The following is a 23,739-nucleotide window of genomic DNA, read 5'->3' on the forward strand; positions in this document are numbered from 1 at the left end:
ATACCCCATGGCAACGGGGCAATGCCAAGTGGCCCCACAGCCCCTGGAGTGCAAAGTGCCCCAGAAAAAGCCACGGAGAGAAGCCTTGAGCCTCGAGCCTCGGGAGCTCACGTTGGAAAGACTGGGATGGAGCCACGGAGCAGCATGGCCACACTCGAGGCCGCGCATGTGCAAGGTCCTGGGTTCGTCCCTGATGCCGCAAAAATAATAAATAAATGAATGAATAAAGGCTAAGATAATTCCAAAGGAGTAGGAGAGAGAGAGAGAGAGAGAGAGAGAGAGAGAGAGAGAGAAAGAGAGAGAGAGAGAGAGAGAGAGAGAGAGAGAGAGAGAGAGAGAGAGAGAGAGGACACAGAGGTGAGAGGACAGGACTGATGAACCCCCTCCCCCAACCCCCACGAAACCTGGCTCCCTAGATCCTTCTTCGAAAACGCACCACACCTCACGACTGTCTGTGAGGTAGCTAAGTATCAAGCCCATTTCACAGATGGAAAAGCTGAGCTCAGAGAAGGGGCAGGGCCTGAGTGTCTGGAAGTCCAGGAGCAAGGGATCCTGCTCTGCGGCCTGCTGGGGCCTTGGGGTCATGGAGGACCCCTGGCCAGTGTGTGCCCAAACATGGTTCCTGGAAGGCCCCCCGGGGGGCAGCAGCTACGGTCCGTCTGCTCCCCTGCTGGGAAGATCTGGGCCTTCCTCAGGGTGCAGGTCAGGAGGGACGGGGTAGGGAGTGTGCCATCCGCCAGGACAGGGGAGGTCGGGCTCCCCCAGCCTCTGGAAGACGAGGCTCCTCCTTCCGGTCCTCCCTGGGGCCCAGAGCAGACGGGGAGGCGCTGGGTACGTCTCCCTGGGGCTTCAGTCCTGGCCACGGCGGCCGCTCTCCGCATCCCTGCTCTGCTCTGGGGGGTGGAGTCGGGGCAAAGGCACAGACCAGCCCCCACACCCACACAGGGTGTGCAAACCAGCCTTGGAAAAGCAAAGGAGAACGAGGGCGCCCCCTCTGCCCCTTCCTCCCCAGCCCTGGGCAGAAAGCGGCCCCCAAACACAGGGCTTCTCCCTGGGCCGAAGGACAGTCCTGGACTGCCGGGCGGGGGAGGAGACCACCTGGGCAGAAACAAGAGGTGGGGACACTTGGACAGGGAAAGGAGGTGCAGGAGGAGGGGCCTGGGCGACCCTTCCTGGGGCCCAGAGACCCGGCATGGATAAATAAATTTATTTATATGGAGCCTGGGGGAGAAGCGCCAGAATAGGGCCCCTGGAAGGCTGAGGGTCCCTCATGAGCACCTCAGGAACCCAGAAATCAGGGGGGCTGGGGCTCCCCCAAGACTAGCTGAGGATGGGAGGGGCAGAGGGTATAGGTCCAAAGCGGGGGGCCAAGTCTGAGGGAACAGAAGTTTCTCAGCAGAGGGATGTGGGGGTCCCTATGGAGGCTGCCTGCAGTGGGATCCCCCAGAAGTCACCACCCCCATCCGACTCCTCGAGTCTTCACACCCGACATGTTCCCTCTCCAAATGCCACCCAGCTCTCGGGGGCCCTCACTGAACCCCCAGCCTCTCTTTCAGAGCCATCTGCGGGAACACCTAGGCTTTGCCCCTTGAGGGTCGGGGAGACTCAGGAAGACCCCACGACTCAAGCGTTGGGGGACCAGCCCCTCCTTTCTCTTCCTGAGCCCCCCCGCGGCCCCTCCCCCTGGCCAGCCCTTGTCCCCGGGGAGCCCTGGCTGGGAGAGGGGTGCGGGAGGCCGGGCAGGACCCCGCGTCCACCTGCCCGGAAGTTCTACGTTGGAGCCGAGCAGCGGGTGTCTCAGGCGCGTGGGGTCTCGGGCACGACACGGCTCAAGCATTGGTCTCAGCGTCGGGCAGCGGGGCCCCCCAGAGGCTGCTCGGCCCCCCTCAGGGGCTCACACTTTGGTGGGGGGCTTCTCTTCCGCCTTGGAGCCAGGCAGGCCGTTCTCCGTGTTGTCGTTGCCTGAGGAGCTCACCAGACACTCCTTCCTGTGGGAGAAACGGGAGACACGGGTGAGGGTGCCCAGGCTGGCGTGCTCCCCCCAGCTTTCTGTGGAGCCCCGCCTCACACCTCCACTTCTTCCACCGTCCTGTGCAGGGAGGGTGGGCCTCTGGGGGAGCCCCTCCCCCAACTAGAACAATACCTGGCACGTGCCAGCCAGGCGGGAAGCTCGCAGCTCAAAGCGGCAGAAGTGCAGGCTGTTCCCAGGCGCCGGAGCTGCTGGGAAAGTCCCCTCATGCTCCCGGGGTGGGCCCCCAAGCCCTGTGCAGAGACGCCCCTTCCTCCCCGCGCTCCAGTGCGAGCGGCCACAGAAGGAGTAGAGATGAGCCCAGCAGGTTGAGGTGCTGGCATGAGGGGTGGCAAGACAGAGGCAGCAGGAAGGGTAGATGGTTTATTGGGGAGACATCACCCCCTCTCCAGAAGCGTCACCCCATGATGGCCCCGAGTGGGGCCTGGTCCAGTTAAAGGGCATCAGGCTGCAGGAGAGTGCCCAGGCGGGCCAGGACGCCGTCACTCAGTCATTCGCTCCCGGCTGATGGACACAGCTGGGCCTCTGCCCAGCGGCTGCTCTGCACTGCCTGCCTGCCCGGGCTGGGGAGGCTGGAACCTTCAGGAAGGACTCGATCGGTCTTACTCTCATTCATCTTGTTCTGCGGGGTTCCGTCCAGAGCTCCTGCCTATTGAGATCCTCCGAGATCTCAGATTCCTTCCCCAGCACAGTCCCTAGACTATGTGATATGGCATACCTCGTGTGGCTAAAATCCGAATAATAAGAAAGAACATGCAGGGTCCTGCGGCATACCACAAAGACCTCGACACAGATAAGTCTGTCTACCCACCACCATCCATCCACCATCCATCCACCCAGTACTCCTCCATCAATCCATCTATCCACCCATCTATCACTACCTCCTACCCATCCATCCATCCATCCATCCATCCATCCATCCATCCATCCATCCACTATCCATCAATCTACCCAACCCTTTACCACCCTACATTCACCTATCCACCATTCATTGATCCACCTATCTCTCCACCTACCCTCTCTCCATCTATCCACCCACCATCCATCCATCCATCTATCTATCCTTCTATCCACCCACCACCATCTCTCCACCTAGCCTCTATCCACCCACCACCCACTCATCCATCCATCTATCCACCCACCATCCATCTATCCCTCACCCAATACCCCCTCCCTCCACCCATCTATCCACCACCCTCCACCCATCTACCCATCCATCTACCCATCCCTCTAGACATACGCCTCTCCATCTAACAATCCACCTACCTATTATCTGTTACTTATTCTCTACTTCCTATCACCTATTTATTATCCATCATCCATCTGCTATCTCTAATGATCTGTTCCAGGGAATAGTGCACCCATCCATCCCAACCCACCTCGCTCAACTCTCCAATAGTCCATGTTCCATTTCTGATAACCTGCTGGGTACCAGCCCTATGTCAGGCTGGGTGGGAGTACGTCACCTGCTCCCAGAAAGCCCTCAGTCTGCCAGGGAAAGGAACAGTGACCAGCTGATGGCAGATGGCAGTGAATGACAGCGAGTGTGCGCATGTGTGTGTGTGTGTGTGCTTGCAGTGTACCAAGGGACCCAATACAGAGGTTCCTTCAAGGGCTCAGGCAGGCAATCTTTGGAAGTGTTCACTCAGCTGAGTCCAGGAACGTTGGTCAGGAAAAGAGTGGGGACCTTCCAGGCAGAAGTGGCCCGGAAGTGATACTGCAGAGCCTCTGTCTGCTTCCCTTCTCTTTGCACACCCCCACTTCCCACCTGCACCACTCCTGCTGGCTTTCCTGCATTAAAGCCCCCTCTCCCGCTTCCTGCCTCGACCCCCAGTCCTCCTGCCCTCCAAGGCCAGACCCTTTCTTCTCAAATGCTCGGATGGTTCCAGGCCTGCCAGCCTCTACCAGCTCTCCTGCAGACAATCTCAGCCTGTTCTCCCGCTCCCTGCACCCCTCAGCCAGCAATTCCCTTCTCCCCGACACAGCCCGCTCCACGGGCCCTCTGGGCAACCTTCTTTTCACCTTCCTCAGGGTTCAATTCTACTGATCTTGCCAGACCTACCACACGCATTTCTCAAGAGAGCCTTGCCTGATGCCCCACCCTCCCCTAATTACCTCCCCGCTTCTTTTTGTTTATTTTTTGGGTTTGGGGGCCTAATCCAGCGATGCTCAGAGGTTATTCCTGGCTCCGAGCTCAGGAATCACTTCTGGCGGTGCTTGGGGGAGCCATATGGGATGTCAGGGATTGAACCCAGGCCCCCCTCTCTGGACTACGGCTCCGGCCCATAAACACCCCCCCTTCCTCCACCACACACACACACACACACACACACACACACACACACACACACACACACACACACACACACATTCTACGGTGACATGCTCTGCCAACATGCATTTTCTACAGTCCACCTTCCTTATTGAAGGGTGTCCCTTTCTGAATTTTCTCGGTGGAGTGTGCCAGCAGCACAGGACCCACGGGACCCAGGAAGCAGCCGATGGGAGAAGGAAGGGCCCTCTGTGCCCACTCAGTCAGGAGGGTTGAAGCTTTGAAGCCAAACAAGCCAGCAGGCAAATCCCAGCTCCGCCTTTTCTTGGTGGCACGGGCCCACACACATCCTGCAGCCCCTCTGAGCAGCACTGGGCTCAAGTGTGGCATAGAGCTTGTGGGTTTGATATGGAAATGCCTGACAGAGCGTCTCGTCTCGTCTCATAGGTTCTCCGTGAACGAGAGGGATTAGTACTGTCATCAGCCGTCTCCAATCCAGCAGCACCCAGCCAGGGCCGCTGGGTTTTCCGTGACCCTCACAGTGACCTCAGGAGCACTGGGTTCTTTTCTAAGTGCTTTTAAACCATAGGTTGGGAAAATGTGTTCTCCAATTCTGTCACCATCCACAGAAAAAGTGGTCATTAAAAAGAGCAAAGTACAGGGGCTGGAGCGATAGCACAGCAGGGAGGGCATTTGCCTTGCACGTGGCCGACCTGGGTTCAATTCCCAGCATCCCATAAGGTCCCCTGAGTACCACCAGGGATAATTCCTGAGTGCAGAGCCAGGAGTAACCCCTGTGCATTGCCGGGTGTGACCCAAAAAGAAAAACATAAAAAGAGCAAAGGACAGAAGGTAAGGCATACCAACTGGGTTTAATCTCTGCACCCCATGTGGTCCCCTGAGCTCCACCAGTCAGGTGTGCCCCCCACACACACACAAAAAAAGGAAAAATAATTTCTGAAAACTCGTTTCTATCCCTGGCACTGCATATGGTCCTCTGAGCCCCACTAGGAGTGATCCCTGAGCACAGAGCCAGGAGTAAGCCCTGAGCATTGTGGTGGGCGTGTGGCCCAAAATGAGAGAGAGAGAGGGGGGGGGGGAGAGAGAGAGAGAGAGAGAGAGAGAGAGAGAGAGGGAGAGAGAGAGAGAGGGAGGGAGAGAGAGAGAGAGAGAGAGAGAGAGAGAGAGAGAGAGAGAGAGAGACACGGAAAGAGACCGAGAGGAAAAAACAGGTGCCGGGAAATGGAACACCAGTGAGGGCATATGCCCAGCCCAGGTTCTATTCCTGGCACCGCATGGTCCTCTGAGCACAGGGAAGTGGCCCTCAAGACTCTCAGCACTGCCAAGGTAGGTCTCCCCGCATTGCGGGACCCCAGTGAACCACAGCCCGGCTGGCTCTGAAGAATCGCTGAGGCAGGGAGGGGGGACAGGCTTCCTGAGTAACAGTGTTTTGGGGAGACCTCTACCTCACAAAAATAAAGAGAGGGGGGATCCCAGACCCTCTCAAGATCTCCCCAACCCTCAGGGACTCAGGGAGGTGCTCCCCGAGTCCCTCTGGGCCAGCACCCGTGGAATCGTGTTTCTCGGGGGGAAAGATGGCTGGGGAGGTCCTGGGGGGCTGCGCGGGAGACTGGGGGTGGGGGGAGCAGGGGTCTGGCTGCTGTCAGTGAGCTGCGGGTCCACTAAGGCTGTACCTGTGGGAGGATGGGGGAGAGGGGGCGTTAGGAGGGGACCAGTCAGGGGGACGGGGTGGGCGAGAGCCGGAGGGCAGGCAGCTATGCTACTGGGACACTGGGGACCCCGGCCAGGATAACGGGGGTGGGGGCGGGGCTGGGGCGGGGCAAGGTGCAGCCGACTCACTTCTTCTCCTGAGTCTTCTTAATGATGAAGGTGATCAGCTTCTTGACCAGCAGGATGAAGACCATGAGCCCGATGAAGCCCCCCACGGCGGCCAGAATGATGAGTGTCAACGTGTTGTCCACTTCTTCCACTGTGTGGCCAGAGCAGGAAGAGAGGGGTGTGTGGGGGGTGGGGCACCGTCTGCCAGACTCCCCTAGACTCCGGGATCAAGGGCTCCAGCACCAGCCCCCAGCCCATCTGCTGCGGTCAGCATCAGAGCCGCCCAGTGAGGCATCAGGCTCCAGCAGTGCTTAGGGACTACTCCCAGTACAGTGCTCAGGAGTCACTCCCAGAACTCTGTGCTCCAGCCCCTGGAGCCTCTCCCCAGCCAAAGTTAAGATCTTGTCCTTGCCCCTGTCGTTGTCACTGTGTGGGGTGACCCTAGTTCATACAGTGACTTGCCTGCCCTTGTCCAACCCTGAACTGGCAGTTCTTTCCGGGGGGTAGGGGCACGATGAGTGGGTTGGGGTCACACCATGGTGCTCCTGGCTTTGTGCTCAGTGGTCACTCCCAGCCAGCCCTGAAGATCCGATGCAGTGTTGCTGGGGTTCAAACTCCGGTCGGCTGCGTGCAAGACCAGCGCCTTCCCCCTAAAGTGTCAGTTCTTCGAGGACAAGCCTGCACACCCTCCAGTGCTCGGTACTCAGTACTCTGCACTCAGATTCAGGACCCGGAGACCATGTTTGCTGATGGCCCACACGTGTGTAGTAACCAGAATACCCAGAGCCCAAGGCTTTAGGAACCCAGTGAGCCAGTATTCTGGGTACGTCATTAGAAACTTCCAGATGAATTTTCGGCCCCTCTTGTTTTGGGGTGGGGGGGCACATCTGGCAGTGCTCAGGGGTCACTCCTGGCTCTGCACTCAGGAATTACTCCTGGCGAGTTCGGGGGACCATATGGGATGTTGGACTGAATCTGGGTCATCCGCATGCAAGGCAAACTCCCTCCCCGCTGTGCTATCTCTCTGGCCCCAGCCCAGCCCCCTTTGGAAGTGAGGTGAAAGAAAACAGAGGTGGGGGCGGGGAGGGGGTCTTTGTGGTAGATCCCTTACTTTGTCTGTGGGAGGCCTTGGGGTCTGTCCCTGACACCACAAATAGAATTTTAAAAGTTTTTGTTGTCATCGTTTAATGTCTTTTGTTGGGTTCTTTGTTTCTGTTTTTGTTTTTGTTTTATTTTGGTTTTTGGTTTACACCCAGCAGTGCTCAGGGCTTACTTCCTAGCTCTGCACTCAGGGATCACTTCGCCAAGAATCAAACCCAGGTCAGCCGTGTACAAGATAAGTTCCCTATCCACTATACTATTGGTCTGGCTTTTTAAAAAAAAAATTCTTTTAAGGCAGACTGGGGGTGGCAAGGAGAGAAACTGGGCACATTGGTGGTGGGAAATGCGCACTGGTGAAGGGAAAGGGTGTTGGAACATTGTATAACTGCAACCCGATCATGAACAACTTTGTTACTGTATGTCTCATAGTGATGTGGTTTTTAAAAAAATAACTGCAGCCTTTGGCTGTTACCTGAGTCAGGAACCTGCCCCTCCCTGGCATCTTTCCACCACCCACCACCCTCCCCCGCCCATCCTTCCCTTCCCTAGTGCCATCCATTCCCCCCCCCAGCCCCCCATCCTTCCCTACTCGGTCCAGCCCTGCCTACGTTTATCGACGACCTGGAGGAAGATGGTGGCCTGGTGCTCCAGGAAGTTCTCCTTGGGGTTCTTGGCGTGGCAGGTGTACTTCCCTGTGTCGGTGAACTCCAGGTCTCGCAGCAGAATGGAGATGTTGTTCACCTTCTCCTTGGTCGACCCCTCCAGCGTGATGCGGTCGTCATTCTTCAGCCTCACCCTGGGGTCAGACTTCTCGTTCTTCACCGTGCCGTCGAGGAGCTGTGTGGGCGAGAGTAGAGCAGCGCACGGGGGTCCCTTGGGGTCCTCGGGAGCCCGATGTGCTTCCAGCCCGCTCCCCCAGGGCCCCTCCCAGGGCCCTTTGCCTGGAGCTGGTGTGGCCGGCTTCTGACTGGAGCCCCTGGCATGCGGCAGCGTTCCGTACTGCTTTCTTCCTGAATGCCTGCTGCCAGGCCTCCTGCTAACACCACATGCGGGTCCCTTGGGTACCCGACCCTACCCCACACACCCCCATGCGCCGTCTCTGACACTTCATTAGCTCAAAATGATTTCTGGGGGCCCCTACGATGCCCAGGGCCCCTGGGAGCGTGCTAGAGTGGGTGCTCACAGGTGCTCCCCGACCAGCCCTGCCCACTCCCCCACCCCCTTCTTCCTCTTCAGGGGCGTCTTCCCCACTTGGGGGTAGGTGAGGGTCACGCCTGACTGTTCTCAGGGCTGATTCCTGGCTCTGTGCTCAGGGATCACTCCTGGCAATGCTCAGAGGACCGTGCGGGGTGCCAGGGATTGAGTCCAGGTTGGCTGCATGCCAAGCCAGCACCGTCCCCTCTGGACTGTCTCTCCGGCCCCTGGGCTCCCCCTTTTCCAACAATCCCGGGGTATTGGATCCTTTCCCTGCTTGAGTCTGCTCACCCCGAGCCCCCAAACCTTCCTAAGCCCCTTCCCTGGCTGTGCCCTGTTCTGTTTCGGCGGGGCCAGGGATGGAACCCAGGGGCCGCTGACATGTGCTGGGCTCGGGCTGCTCCTGCTTCCTGCTCCTGCTTCCGTAAGTCCAATCATGCCTTTCCCACTCGCCTTCCAAGTTTGGGGAATTTCTTCCATCCAGACAGAGGGTTTCCAGCCGAGGGTACAGGCAGACCCCCTCATCTGGCATTGCCATGTAAGCCTCCCTCCCCTTAGCGCTTCTGGGCAGGCTCTGAGAAGACCACGGGGGACCCCGGGAGGAGCAAAGGGGGTCCTGGGGGCACCAGGACAGAGGGGAGGAGGGGCGTGGGGCTGGGGCTGTAGCCCTCCCGCCCACCCGTCCCGCTGCTCACGATCCTGTAGGTGTCGCTGCTGTTGTAGGACCACCAGAAGCGCAGGTTCTCGAAGCCGAAGCAGCTGGAGAAGGTGCAGGGCAGCAGGACCTCGGTGCCATTGACGGCGTAGATGGTGGCCGCCTTCCCCACGGACACCTCAAGCGACAGGGACACGGGGAGCAGGAGGAGACCTGCGGCGCGGAGTGGGGGCACCTCTTAGTAAGACCCCACCCGACCGCCCCCTCCCGCGGGCCGGACTTCTTCAGGAAGGGACTGTCATCGGGGCCGGTGGCTGGGCTGGGCAGGATGGATCCTGTCACCTGGGCCATGCCCACTTTAGGACACTCTGTACTTCAAGGGCACTGTTAGGCCACCGCACCCCTTCCCCAAATTGTCCCTTCCGCCCCTCTCGGTCTGAGGGGAGACCCAAGTCCCTTCAGCACCACTGGGAGTCACCAGCAGAGGTCACTCAATGCAAGAAAATGAGCTCCCTGCCGCAGGGCTGGGGTTCAGTCCCAGGAGAGCTGTCCCCATGCCCCACCTGGGAGGGGTGCCCCTGTTTGCCCCCTGGCACTTTAGAGCGTGGGGGGTGGGGGAGCCCTAAGCCTCCTCCTTCTGCAAGCTACAGAGGTTTCGAGGAGGGGGACTGAATGAGAGAGAATCAGCCCCCTGAAGCCTGGGGAGTCCCTTGGCTCATGGGGGTGGACAAGCAGAGCCCCCCACCCCCACCCCCGTCCTTACACAGAGCTGGGTGTCTGGCACTGACAGCCCAGAAACACAAGGGGGCGCCGAGGGCTGCGCTGGGTGTCGGGGCGCTGGGAATGGAAATGGAGGTGGGGGATGGAGGTGACCCGTCCCAGAGGTCAGGCGAGGCTGGGGGGAGACCGCTAGGTCCTGGGTTGCCAGTCTTGCCACTCTCCCCACCCCTTCTAATCCTCCCCCCACGCCCAGCCCCACCCCTGATCCTGGGAATGTCCAGAACTTTCCCCGCTCTCCATGCCCAGTCCCTCATGCCCCCGCTGGGCAAGTGAAGCCCAAGGTTCTACTCATGGCCTCTGGGTGTGTTAGGAGCCCACCTGCGCCCCCCACCTGGGCCCCCCCTCCTGCAGGCACTCCACCTCTAGGTCAGAGGGAGGGGATCCCCTGGCCCCAGGGGGACTCCGAGGGAGCACAGCTCAGATTCCAAGCAACCCCCATGACAATGTAACACGCCCCCCCCCACACACACACACACAACAAAACATTGACGGAGCCTGGGAACTTGCATTGCTTGAAAGCAGGAACAGGAGCCAGATCTCAGAGGCTCTTGGACAACTGCTTTGCTGGGGGTTCACACATATGCACCCTGACGCTCACCCACTGCCCAAAGTCAGGCAGAGCCTTTCTCTGGACAGATGAAGAAGTCGAGGCCCAGAGAGGTCAGGTGACTAGCACCAAGTCATGCAGCATTGGGGAGTCCTGGCCAGGGCCCTGGCTCATGGACAGGGCGGTCGCCTTGGACAGCCTCATCCCTGCCTCCCGGTGAGCCACCAGGCAGAGCTCGTTCTCCCCCCACAACACACAAATCACAGAAATAGGAGCAGCATGGTGAACTCTGGGGCCCAGCCTGGGAGCCAATGGCAGCCGACCTCATGGCACGGCCCCTGGTGGCCTGCACTGTCCGGCCCAGGCCAGAGACCTCAGCCAGGGCGCCGACAATGCAGGGCGCAGCCTGCCTGCCTGCCTGCCTCCCTTCCTCCCTCCCTCCCTCCCTCCCTTCCTCCTTCCTTCCTTCCTTCCTTCCTTCCTTCCTTCCTTCCTTCCTTCCTTCCTTCCTTCCTTCCTCCCTCCCTCCCTCCCTCCCTCCCTCCCTCCCTCCCTCCCTCCCTCCCTCCTTCCTTCCTTCCTTCCTTCCTTCCTTCCTTCCTTCCTTCCTTCCTTTCCTCTTTCTCTTTTTTTCTCTTTCTCTTTTCTTTCTTTCTTTCTTTCTTTCTTTCTTTCTCTTTTCTTCTTGTCCCTCTCTTCTTTTTCTTTCCTTCTCTCTTTTCCTTTCTCTCTTTCTCTCTATTTAATTCCATCTTCCTTTTCTTTCTCTCTCCCTTTCTTTCCTCTCTCTCCCTTTCTCCATCCTTCCTTCCTTTCATTCTTTGTTCCCTCACCCAGCGGTGCTCATTCCTCGCCCCTGACTCTGCTCAAGGGTCAGTCCCGGCAGGACTCACAGGCCCGTCTGTGGAGTCAGGGGTGAAGCCTGGCCCCGTGCGGGGCAGGCACCTCGATCCCTGCTCGCTCTCATCACACTCCGACCCCAGCCAGATGCCGAAAACAGCTCCAGGTTCTCCCGTCCAGTAGAAAAGATGACCTCCTGTGGGTGAACCCCGCTGGCCCCCACTCCCTGCTGGCCCCCCAAACAAGCCCCACGGGTAGCAGAGGGCTGGTGGGGGGAAAGAGCCTCTGGGACTCAGGCCTCCCCCCAGGCTCAGGCAGGCGAGCATCTGGCCCCAAGGAGCACTGCACTGGGAGAACAAGGCTCAGGTGGCCCCATGTAGGTGCCCCCAAGGTAGGGGGACCCAAGTCAGGGGTCAACACACACACCCCAGTGCATTCAGAAGCAGGATTCCAGAGCTCTAAAGATGCTGCTTGCATCCGAAATGAGTCTTGTGGCTGCTTTGACACCTTCAAACCAAACCAAACCGAACCAAACTGAATCAAACCGAAACAAATCAAACCGAACCAAACTGAACCAAACTGAACCAAACCGAACCAAACTGAACCAAACTGAACCAGACCAAAACAAACTGAACCAAACCGAACCAAACTGAACTGAACCAAACTGAATCAAATGGAAACAAATCAAACCGAACCGAACTGAACCAAAACAGCACACAAGAGTCCAGGCACGAGAGCAGCCGTCTCCCTCGGGCCTGGCGTGACACTGCAGTTCTGCCTGATTAGCAGGCACAGAGGTGACTGGCTTCACCTGAATACTCTCAGGGACTCCCCAGCTCCCAGAGTGAGGCCCCGGGGGGCCGGCGAAGGCAGAGACGGTTCCGGGAGCCTCGAGCCCCACGTGCTGCAGGAGCTAAGGCATCAGGGAGGGCTGAGCCCAGGACCTGCCCACTCCTGCTTTCTCCCTGCCAGGCTGAGCCGGGGGACAGAGGAGGTGGGGGCAGGGACAGGACCCTGGATGACCGAGTCAGGCCCAGAGAGTGTGGCAGTTCTCCCTGGGCAGCTGACCTTGAGAGAGGCAGAGAGGCCACATCCGGTGGGCATGTGCCCAAACCAGGGAGCCTGGGCAGAGCCACCCTGTGAGGGAGCGGGAAGGGGTGCTTGAGTCCCCTGCTCGGTTCTGGGTGTCCTGGGCAGGGGGCGGGGAGATCACACTGAAGAGGAAGGAGGGGGCAGGACCAGCTCTACCACAGGCCTGGAGAAAACCAGGGCATCCGAATGTAATGTCCAGTGTCGGTTGGCCAAAAGGGTCCCGGCAGTCACACATTCTCTAGACTTTCCCCTGGGACCATCATGCAGGCAATAGTTGGGGAAACTGAGGCAGCAGAGAAGGACATTCTGTGCTGGGTCTCAGCTGCACTCCTTTTACAGAGAGATGTGCAGAAAAGCGTCTGTGACGGGGCCCTCCACCCCACACCACGGCACGGGTGAGTCGGTCCTCACGCCTGTGCTCTGTGGAACCCCCCACAGCCTCGCCTTTGCCCACTCGGGCCTCAGCATTGAGCCACAGTGCCCGTGAGTCCTGTGCTCCCCCCCCGCACACACAAACACACCGTTCCTCATCTGGGCGCAGGGGTTCTGTCTGAAGATGGCCTTCAGACTCCCACGTTTTATTTTATTTTTAATTTTGCAGCAGTGGATTGAACCCAGGGCCTTCTACAAGCCAGGAAACTGCTGTCCCGGGGAGCCATATCCTGGAACACCCCACCTGCCGCTGTTTATGTCGTTGTTTATTAAAATGAAAAAGCAAGGCCAGAGAATGACGGCACAGAGGCTAAGCTGCTGGCCGTGCATGCAGCACCGCCACCCCCCACCACACCCAGTTTTATCCGCAGCACTACCAAAGCTCCTCTGAGCACTGCCAGCTGCGGCCCCAAAAGCCAAGCGGGTGAAGGGGCCAGTGTCACACCAGCGGAATGTTCCGGCCACCGTGAGACATTCCCGGCAAGTGCCAGAGCAAATCGGCCACTTTCCCCACATCCGGGGGATCAGTCACGGGGGAGGGAAGGCGGCGGGGGGGGGGCAGCGGGGAGGAGGGGACGACTCTAAGTTTAGCTCCTGGGACTTGCCTGGCGCGGCAGGTGGAAACACGGCTGACTTTAATGGGAAGCAAACACACCAGGGCCCAGGGCAGGTTCCAGGCTGGGCGGGGAGGCGGAAAGTGCTCAGAGCCCGGCTGGACAAGCCCCCTCCTGGGGTGCAGGCCCCGGGGGGGCTGTGGGAGGCCGGGCTGGGGCTAAGGAGGCCCCTGGCGCAGACACAAAGGAAATATTCCAGCCCTGTCCTGCCTGGCAACCTGCGGCTTCCTGCCCCGCCCCCGCCCCAGGAGCTTTGCCCTGAGAGATGCCCCTGAGACCCACCGAGGCTCAACAAGCCCAGTTTTGCAAACAAGAGCAGCAGCGGGCCTGGCGCCGGCTCACAGGCCTTTCCCAGCGGAAAAGGGGAGGCTTGGCCGGGTCATTCGGTCATATCAGTGGGGTCGGTCTTTTGGTTTGGTTTGGGGCCATTACCTGGCTGTGCTCAGGGGTTACTCCTGGCTCTGTGTTTGGAGTGTGTGTGTATGAGGGTTGGGGGGGACATTGGTCACTCCCATTGGTGCTTGGGGGACCATGCGGTTTTGGGTATGGAACCCTGGTCTCTGGCATGCAAAGTCTGGGCTCAGCCCATTGGGCCATCTTTCCGGCCCTTTTGAATTGGGTTGGGGGGGCTGCACCCTTCGGTGCTGGCATGAGGAGGGGAGGTTTCTCCCCCATTTGGTGCTTGGGGGACCATAGGGTGCCAGGATGGACGTGGGCAAAGCTGAGGCTCGGGCCCTTCGAGCATCTTGGAAGCCCCGGTCTGCATCTCCAGGGACAGGCTCAGCCTGGGGTCTCTCTGCCTCCTGTCTCCCCCTTCTTCCCCTTCCTCTGGTGCCTCCCAGCTCCCTCTCTGCCTCTGAGCCCCAGGAGGCGGGCTCCCTGTAAATACAACCCAGGGGAACACGGTCTGTCGCCAGCCCGGCACCCTCACAAGTGATTATTAGAGGCAGATCACAGCAATTAAGTAAATCAGGAAACAAGGGGTGGGCAGGGCAGCAGATTACCAGTTCCTGCTTGCAGAGGGACTGGCACCCCCATAATTCTCCCGCAGCAGAGAGCCTTGGAGACTGCGACCTGGCCCTCGTGGGTAAAGGGGGGCCTGCCAGGGGCCAGGTGTCAAAGGCCACCTTTGTCTCCAGCTGCAGGACCGGGCTCCCCCAACCCAGCCCCTCTCCCGCCATACCCTTGTTCCTGAGCTCTGTCACCCTTCAGCGCATTAGCCTTTGTCCCCTCTCTAGACTGTCCAAGCGCCCCGAGACCTGGGTTCTGTCCTAGTTGACCACTGGCCCGCCATGCATGCTTGGCCAAGCCACTTTCTTCTCTAGACCCTGCTTTCACCTGCAGGGTCCCCAAGTCCCCATCCCGAGCAGCCCCAGCTGACAACTTGTCATCACCATGTCATGTCACCCGCAGGCTGACAGCCAGGATGACGTCTGGGCCCCACTCTCAGAACAAGACCCGAGGGCTCAGCAGAAGCCGTGTGGGCCAGGTATGGGGGGACCCGAGGGGCATTCCCTCTGCAGACCGGAAGGGCAAGGAGGGGGGTAGGGGTGGGGGTCAATTGGAACCTCCCACCTGCCAACCACCAGCACAGCCCAGGGCCAGTCAGGGACTCCCATAGATACTGCAAGGGCCCCTCTCCTACCTGGTCTTGGAGACTGGACAGTCCTCTGAGGAGGGGGGTGGCTTCGCCTGGAGGAAGTCCCCCCCTCCAGACACACACACACACACACACACACACACACACACACACACGCATGCAGTGTGCACTGTGGCTAGAAGCACATGCTAAGCTCTGGGTCCCGCCACCTTTCCCCACCCTCCCCCCCACCCCCCGAAGCAGGGGGCAGTGGGATGTGTGGTGAGTAATTAAGTGACCATGGGATCCAGTATTCTCCCAGAAGCCCTCTCCTGCCTCGGTCACTGTGGGAACCTGGCTGATTAGAGAGGGGTTGGGGGCTGGGGAGCAGGGGACCAGGCCCCCTGGGCCGGGAAGCCCCCTGCTTTTTCCCCAGCTGTAAAAGGCAGGAACTCCCCCCAACTACCAGATGCACAGAGCAGGCAGAAAGTGTTATAAGCGACCCTCTGGGCTTCATCTCCCCATTTCCAACCCAAATGCCTAAACTAATGGGGAGGGGGTGCTAATCAAGGGGTGGAGGATGCTGCCAAACGCCAGATCCCAGGACAGGAAGAGGCACAGGGACGGAGACCCCAGCAGAGGCCAGACTGATTGACCGGGACTTGACTTCCAGGCTGGACCCGAACACCACCGCATTCCCTGACAGCAGAACTGCAGGGATATGAATAAACGCCCAACGTCCCGGCAAGCAGGGCCTGGGCCTGAGTGCCTTCTCCCTCTTCACCCTCCAAACTGAAGATCCAGGGGCAGAGCCCACTGTGGAATACCACTATAAGAGACTCCGGACCCTTCCTAAAATGGGCTGGGGGGTGGAGTGGGAGGGGGTGCCCAGAGGATCCCCCAAGTGCCTCCAACCCTTTGCAGTGCTCGCTAGGGGCTGCCAGGAAGCCGCGGTACCCGGCAGAGGACAGAGGAACCCAACAGAAAAAAATACGGCAGCGGCAGCGGTGGCGGAGCAAGCGCCTCCCCCACCCCCTGCCCACGTTGGCTCCCGGAGATGCCTGGGATAGCCGCCGCCAAGTTGCCACAGCTCTGGACAGAGGTAGAAACCCTCCCCCGCGCCCCATCCAACAATCCCACGTGCAGGCCCCCACACCCAAGACACGGACGCCCTCCCCCAACACACCTTAAACCTCGGAACTCTGAGCTGGCAGGAGCTGGGGCGCCAGCGCCGGCAAAGTACCCCTTGGAGGCTGTGGGTGCCAGGGGCCCCGGGGAGCGAGGGAACCAGAGGCGGGTGGCAGTGGTGGCGCCCTCGAATGCCCACCCCATCCCAGAGTGCCCACCTGGGGGTGGGGGTGGGGGTGGGAGCCGCGGGGGAGGGCGCACAGGCAGAAGACACCAAGCTGGGGCTGCCTTACCCAAAAGCCCAGTGCCCAGCCATCTGGCCCCGGCTTGGCCTCGGTCCCAAGCCCCGGACATCGTTCAGGTCTCTCCGGAACGCGCCTGGGGCGCGGGGCTGGGATACGGGGCACGGGGCGCGCGGGGTGCCCGCGGTCTGCAGTGGGGCCCCCAAAGCCGGCCGCAAGAGCTCTGCGCCGCCGCTCGGAAAGTTAGCGGGGAGACAGCGCGAGGCAGGGGGAGGGCGGGAGAGGAGGAGCCGGCTGCGGGAGCGGCAGCCCAGGGCCCCGCGAGGAGAAGGAGGAGCACGCGGAGGAGGAGGAGCAGGAGGACCGGCGGGCGAGCGGGCGCAGAGGCAGCGACGCTGCGCCTCTGCTCTGGAAACGCTCCAGCCGCAGGAGGGGCGGTGGCCGCCGCCAAACCGGGCGCCCCCGCGCGCTGCGCACTCGGCCCGGCGCGCCCTGCCTGGTGGTCCCCGAGCCCGTGGAGAAGCTGGGGCGCGCGCGGACACACACACACACACACACACACACACACACATACACACACACACGCGCGGACACACGCGCGCACACTTACGCACACACGCGCACACACGGACACACACATGCACACGCGCACACATTCCGGAGCTGCACAGGCTCAGCCCGCAGCATCCCATGCACCGAGGTGCCAGGGAGATAGTTGGGGTGGGGTGGGGGTGGGGCCGGGGAGAGCCTGTGCAGCCGGGCCGGGAGGAGTAGGGACGGTGCTTTGGGGGTATTGAGAACACGGCTAGCTAGGTCCCCTGAAGTGTCCGCCGCAGGGTTGGTGACCTCTCCCGTGGACCCGCCTGTGCACGCGCGCAGCCTTGCAGCCTCCGGACACTGCCGTGAAAGGATGGAGGAAAAGAACTTGCAGCTGCCACAGCCCGCCTAGCCTCTCCTTACAGGTCCCGGAGCTCCCTAAGGGTCCCACTAGATCACTCATCTGCAGAGTGGAAGGTCCTGCACCCCCTACTTCTCAACCCCCTCTGGGGTCAACCCACCCACCGGAGACTCCACCCTTGAGCCCCCTCTGGGTTTATACCCATTAAACACTCCCTGGGTCTCCCTTCTGGGGTGCAGGAGCCACCTGCTGACGGGAGGGGGGCCAATCCATCCCCGGGCTGGACTAATTAGCAAGCCTCTACCGGCAGGCTGCAGTGAGGGCCAGCTCCAGTGCTCTGGGGTTGGTTTGGGGACCCCTCTCCTCAGTACCCCTCCCTGTCTACCATGCAAGCCCCTTCCCTGGGTGCAGTCTCGGCAGCCTTGAGCTGTGGGTAAGGCACTTGCTTTGCACTGAGTTCACCCCAGCTCCATCCCCAGCACCCGATATGGTCTGTCCCTTGAGCCCTTCCAGAAGTGATCCCCGAGCACAGAGCCAGGAGTAAGCCCTGAGCATGGTCAGTGCGGTCCCCAAACAAAACAAACACACCTGAAGCAAGCAAACCCGGTGGCCTGGATCTGGGAGAGAGACCAAAGGGCTGAGTGTGGCTCTGCAGGGGTTTGGAGTCAGCCCCTGGCCCCACAGGGTCCCCTGAGCATTGCCAGAAGCAACCCCCACCACCGTGGGGTGTGGCATTCCCCCCAAAAAATAAAAATTGGCAGCCTGTTCCCACTTCATGGCCTGATGCCTGTGACAGCCGCACCAACCTCCACGCCTCCTTCCTTCTCACCCCCTGGGTCCCTGGGGGCCCCCGAAGAGAGACCAGGGTCCCCTGACCTTTCCTGGGAAGTACTGAGTGTCTTTCTGCTGCGAACTGGCCGGGGCCCGGGGCCCGGGGCCGCCGCTCTGGAGTCCCATGCCAGTGCCTGCATTTATTGGGCTATGACCTTGAGCGGTTACACAAGCTTCTGCAGAAGCCTCGCGGTGAGAGGAGCGTTCTTCAGCTCCTGGGATTGTTAAGAGCAATGCGCGCCTGCGGCCAGGACGGAGGGGAAAAGGGAGGGGGGCGCTCAGCCCTGGATTCCTGAGTTTGGAGCTTCTCCAGGCTCTGGCTTGAGCCCCTGCTCCTGGGGAGGTGGGGGTTGGCAGGAGAGGTGGGAGGGGGGGTCCTAGAGACCGGCGTGTACCCGAGTCTGGAATTCCCTGTTTGGGTAACTTTGCCCTCAGCAGACCTTTCCCTTGGGTCCGTCCCCTGGGAGCTGACCGGGACAGATGTGCACCCAGAGGCTCAGTGACTGGGCTAGGGGCAGCTGTTTGTCTAGGGGTGTGTGGGGGAGCCGACAGGGCCTGGTGCCCCGGTCCAGCCTGCAGGGAGCTGGAGCGGAGGGAATGAGGTCTTCTGGTGAAACCCCGGAAATCGATCACAATCGAAGGATGGGGAGTCTGTTGGAACTGACCTGCCTTGCCGTGGAGCTGACACAGCCCTCAGTGCCAAGGGAGGCGAGGTAGCTCGGGCTGGCCGCACGGAGCTCTCTCAGCTCCGGCTCCTCTCAAAGTGCTCTGTGACCCCCAAAAGGCCCGGGGCCCTGCTCCCCAGGGAGGTCAGTCTTGACACCAAATCAAAGGGGCCAGGCAGGCACTCAGCAGGGCTTCGGGCACTTTATTTTTACCCGGGGTCAGATTACCCTCCCCACAGCAGGAGGCCGGGGCGGGCCGAGGGGAGCCAAGACCGAGGAAAGTGACCCCGACCCCAAGCGGTGGGCGGTCTCAGATATCTTTAGATGCCGCCCTGGGAGGAGGTGCCAGCTCCAGCCAGGCTCCTCCTTCCGGCTGCCTCCAGCAGGCTGGGCTCCACAGAGGGTCCCTGAAGAACCCTGCCCTTGGGCCTGCCTCCCCCCACCCCCCAGTGGATCCAGGCCCACAGGGTCACTCTCCAAGGTCAGGAGAAAGGGGCTTGTAGGGCGGATTAGAACCTCCCCCACAGTTTGACTCCCCCCTGCACACGCCCAGCTCTGCCCTACGGATCTTCAGGAGACGCCTGCAGTTGGGCAGAAGTACTTGAGAAATGCATTAGCGGCTGGAGGGATTTCACATCCATAGAGCACGGCCCAAGAAATCCTCAAACCCTCGCCCAGGCTCCGGGGCGGGGCAGGGGGGGGGAGGGTGCGCGTGGAGAGGGGCTTCTCCAGCTCTGCAAACTGTCTCTGGGACTCCCCAGAGCCCCCAGGGTCAGGGTGGGAGCGGGAAGGGTTGTGCTCCTTCTGCAGGAAGCCCCTTGAGAGTGGAGACGATGAGTGGACCCAGCCCCCACCTGATGGGGTGGGGGTTGGAAATGGGCTTTAGGCTTGCGGGGAGCCGGCTAAGAAACGCCCTGGAAAGCAGCTTTTCGGGGCTGCCGGCACAGATGGGGCCATGCCAAGGGGCTGTCAAGCTCTCCTAGACTTTAAGGAGAAAGCAATTATTTCCTGGGGCGGGGGAGGGGGAGAGGGAGGGTTCTGCCAGGCTCCTTGGAAGCGGTTAGCCTGACAATCCGCTATGAAGTTTCTGGGTTGAAGAAGGAGGGGGGGGGGGTGGAGAGAGAGAGACAGAGACAGAGACAGAGACAGAGAGACAGAGAGACAGAGACAGAGACAGGCAGAGAGAGATAGAGACAGCGAGACAGACAGACAGAGACAGAGAGAGTGTTGGGGGGCAGGGGAACATGAGGGACCAGCAGTGATGTGCAGAGGCCAGCTCTTCACCCCCTGAAGCCAGACCCTGGGCCCGGAGGGAGGCGGTCTCCGAGGCTGTTTCCTGAGGTCCCTCCTAGTGACCAGTTAGCCAGATTCCCCCCTCCCCCTCCTGCTTTGGCCAGCTGCCTGCTGCCCCCTGCTGTTACCTGCCACTGCAGGTAACACGCAGAGCTGACTCGGCCATTTAAGAACCCAGGAGCCTGGCAGGGAACCCCCCTCCCCCAACTTACTGGGGGTGGTGGTGCTGGGCTGAGCTCACCCCGCCATAGAAACGGTCCCAGCCTCAGGATGGAGGCTGCTTTAATGGGTTAACTTCTGCCCCCCCAGTGCTTCTTGTGCTTTAATGTGGGCTGGGGGCTGCTTCCTGGACAAACTTCCTGAGGGCCTCCCAGCGTCTGCTCCCAGCCCTTCCCTCACTCCCGTGCCCCCACCCCACACACACACACACTGCAGGTGCCTCGGGGGTTAACAGGACATTCTCCGCCTGCACCAAGCCAGCCGCAGGCACGCGGCTCCCGGTCCAGCAAGGCGGGTTGGAGTCAAGCTCTCCCTCTGAACCCTCCTCCCAGGGTCCTCTGCGGCCCAGTCTCACGGCCAAGGGGCTCTGGGGACAGGCCGATGGGCAACCCCTGCCCCCCGTGGCGTCCCTCCTGCCTCCTGCCCGGTCCTGTCCAGAGAGCCTCTCCGGCAAAGGGGTGGGGTAGGACCCAGACAGATGAGCTCATTGGCAGGAGGAGGGCAGAGGGAGGAGGCAGCGGTCCCTGCAGCTGGAGGTGTCCTCCGGTCCTGTCCCTGTCCCCGACTGTCCCAGGCCGGAGGGGGTGTGTGCTCCGGACAGCTCCGAGCAGCGTGAGTCCCCGGGGTGCTTGGGGGAGGGCCGGGACATCCCGGGGCTGGGTCCCCGCACCCCAGGCCTGCGCTCCTTCTCTGCTTCATGCCCCAAAGGAGAATGGGGGTTCAGGAGGGCTAGGCAGGGGGCGGCTGGAGAGTTGGGGAGGGTTTATCCTTCCGGGCAGCCTGGCCCTAATGTCCTCTCAGGAGCTCGCCCCAGGTTCTGCTACTGGGGGCCGAGAACAGCAGGCAGGCCGAGGGGGGCGCCCGGCTGGACTCCCCATCCATGGCCTGCCCCGTGCCCTATGTGTGTGTGGGGGGGAGGGGAGTAGTGTTGGTAGGGGGAGACTGTGAGCGGAGGGGGATGAGACAGAGGCAAGCCTTCCCGGAGCATGAGGGGGGACTTGAGGAAGTTGGGTGTGGGACTTGGGGTACAGAGCCCCGGCCTGTAGGCTGAGGTGCAGGCGGTGGGCAGGGGACGGTGGGAGGGGACAGAGCTGCTTGCTAGGAGCCAGTGTGGGGCCGGGGGGCTTGTTGTGCAGGGCTGGGGGCAGGGGGCCCTGGGAGGGCTTTGCCTCTACCTCCAGGCTCCTCAATCCCCCCTCACTGCCCAGGGGCATTCTGAGTGGGTTCCTCTGGGCCACCATCCCCCGATTCCGGTGTGGGTGTCCCTGCCTCTGCGTGTTCATCATTTAGGGCAGAAAAGGAGAAGGAACGTGCACCTCTAGGGTGGACCCAGGCCCTGGGCTGGGGTGGGTGCTGGGTGGGAACTCACTTTGGGTGTCCACCAGCTCTCGCCCCCTCACACCCTCCAGACCCTTTATAGCTGGGTGTGGGCCCACCCCGGAACCTTCTGAACTCCAAAGCCTGAGGGCATGAACCGGGGTGGTGGGGGGGTGGTGGTACAGGGATGTCCACAGTGCTCAGGGGCTGCCATGGCTTTGTGGGGCAGGGGGCATGCAGTGGTGGGGGAGTGGAACCCAGGGTTTCCACCTCTGCTCCAGTCCCGAGACCACCCCTGTCCCCCTGCATGAGCCCCCAGCACAGGGGCACTTTATCCACATCTCTGACCACAGAGACAGGCCACTGGGGCCCACAGCCGTAGCTTAGTCTCCGTGGTCTCCGGAAAGACTCTCTCTGTGCCGCACTGCAAGTTCCCACCCCCTCCCAGTCTATTTCTCCCCATAAACAGGGGTTCATGCTCCTGCAACCCACCATGGCGAGGTACAGTGAGGCAGAGGCTGCCAGGACAGTGATGCGGCTTGAGCACTTGCCTTACATGCACGGGGCCCCGGGTTCAATTCCCGGCACTGCAACAAAAGGAGGCTGGCACAGAGGGGTGGGCGTGCGGAGTCTGGAGCCATCGCAGGGACCCCGGGCAGGAGTGTCTCGGTGGCAGCGTTCTCTCTTGGAAACCCTCTGAAAGTGCTGGCTGCTCTTCTCCTCTGCAATGCCCCACGAGGCTTCAACCCCTTCCGGGCCAGGAGCTCCTGGCCTCCGAGAAACTCACCCCTGGCCCGCTCTAACTCCTGGTGATCAATACCTGCCTCAGCTGCCAGCCCTGAGCTCGGGTTTGCCCTTGGGGCTGAACTGGGGAGAGCGGACGAGCTCGCCCCCTGCCACCAGGGGGCGCTGTCGAGGCTGCAGCAAGCCAGACCCCACTGGGCAGAGGATGGGTCCCAGTGGAGAAGTGAGGCAGTGGGTGCCCGTTATCCCCCGAGTCCACTCACTGCCCTCGCCTAGCAACCCGTGGACGAGGGCATCATTGCCAGAGGAAAGGCTGCTTTATGGGGCCACCCACTCCTGACTCCCCCGGGCCCGGCCCCTGGGTCCCTTCTCTGGCCAGACCCCTCTGCCTCTCGGCTGAGCCCCTCAGAATCCTCACGTACACCCTAGAGTGTCCCCCAACACAGCATGGTAGCAGCTGCAGAGACTCGAGCCTGAGGGCTTCAGGGGAGATGACTCGGGGGCGCGAGAGTCCTGGGGGCCAACTGCCAGGAGTAGGGCAAGGGTTTGGGGGAGCCGGAGGCCTCGGGCCTCCTTGCGGGAGTGGGGCGAGTCTTCAGGATCCGGAGTCGAAGGCCAGGAGGTCCCAACGGAGACGCTGCCACGGGAGAGCAGACTTGGGTCCCAGCCCAGACTCTGTTCGGCCAGGGCGAGCCTCTGGGACCGTCACTCCCCAACTCTCTGAACCTCAGCTTTGAAAACTGAGGCCCAGGTCAGGGAAGAGAGCTCAGCAGTAGGGGTCACCCGTGAGATCTTGGGTCCAACCCTGTGCACCCCAGATGAACAGATTGAATTTTGTTTTGTTTCGGTTTGGCTTTGGGGCCACAGCCAGCAGTGCTCGGGGGTTACTCCTGGCTCTGTGCTCAGGAATCACTCCTGGAGGGTCTCTGGGGACCCTGTGGAGTACCAGGAAGATGCCCTCCCCGCTGTTCCGTCATGCTGGCCCCTGGATTGAATTTGTAACAGCCTGTGCTGAGGCCTTCCAGGGAGAGAGGGGCAGGAGCCTGGACCTCCATCTCTCCCCTGTGCACCTGCTCTACAGCCTGCTCCCTCTGACCTGAGCAAGGGTCCCTGCAGGCACCCCCAACCCCTGGCCCAGAGCAGGACAGGGCCGTGCCTTAGCCTCCAGGGGGCTCCCCAGGAACAGAGGGAACTTCCAGGGCTGTGCCCTCACCTCTACTTCAGGGAAGGGGTGCGGGGTGGGGAGAACCAGCTCATCCCCCACCCTCACACACAGGGCAACTCCCTCTGCAAACACCCCCCACCCTCACCTGGGCTGGACAGGGCTGTCACTAAAGCTCTACATGGGGGAGCCTGGGGGTCGACCCCTCAGTGCACGGCCCCCCAACTCTGCCGGAAGTGACCCCAGAGCATTGTCACGTGTGGCCC

General features: G+C 61.1%; 1 protein-coding gene across 1 annotated transcript; it reads right to left on the reverse strand.

The window, feature by feature from the left end:
• Positions 1-323: 323 nt before the first annotated feature.
• On the reverse strand, positions 324-16,703 carry SCN4B (sodium voltage-gated channel beta subunit 4). Its single transcript, XM_004604721.2, has 5 exons — positions 16,396-16,703; positions 9,131-9,303; positions 7,850-8,078; positions 6,162-6,291; positions 324-1,988 (listed from the first exon to the last, which is right to left on the reverse strand). Exons 1-5 carry the CDS (start codon positions 16,454-16,456, stop codon positions 1,895-1,897), a joined length of 687 nt encoding a protein of 228 aa, XP_004604778.1. The 5' UTR covers positions 16,457-16,703; the 3' UTR covers positions 324-1,894.
• Positions 16,704-23,739: the final 7,036 nt, after the last annotated feature.

Source organism: Sorex araneus, chromosome 3 (assembly GCF_027595985.1).
Source record: "Sorex araneus isolate mSorAra2 chromosome 3, mSorAra2.pri, whole genome shotgun sequence".
In the NCBI taxonomy this organism is placed as follows: Eukaryota; Metazoa; Chordata; class Mammalia; order Eulipotyphla; family Soricidae; genus Sorex; species Sorex araneus.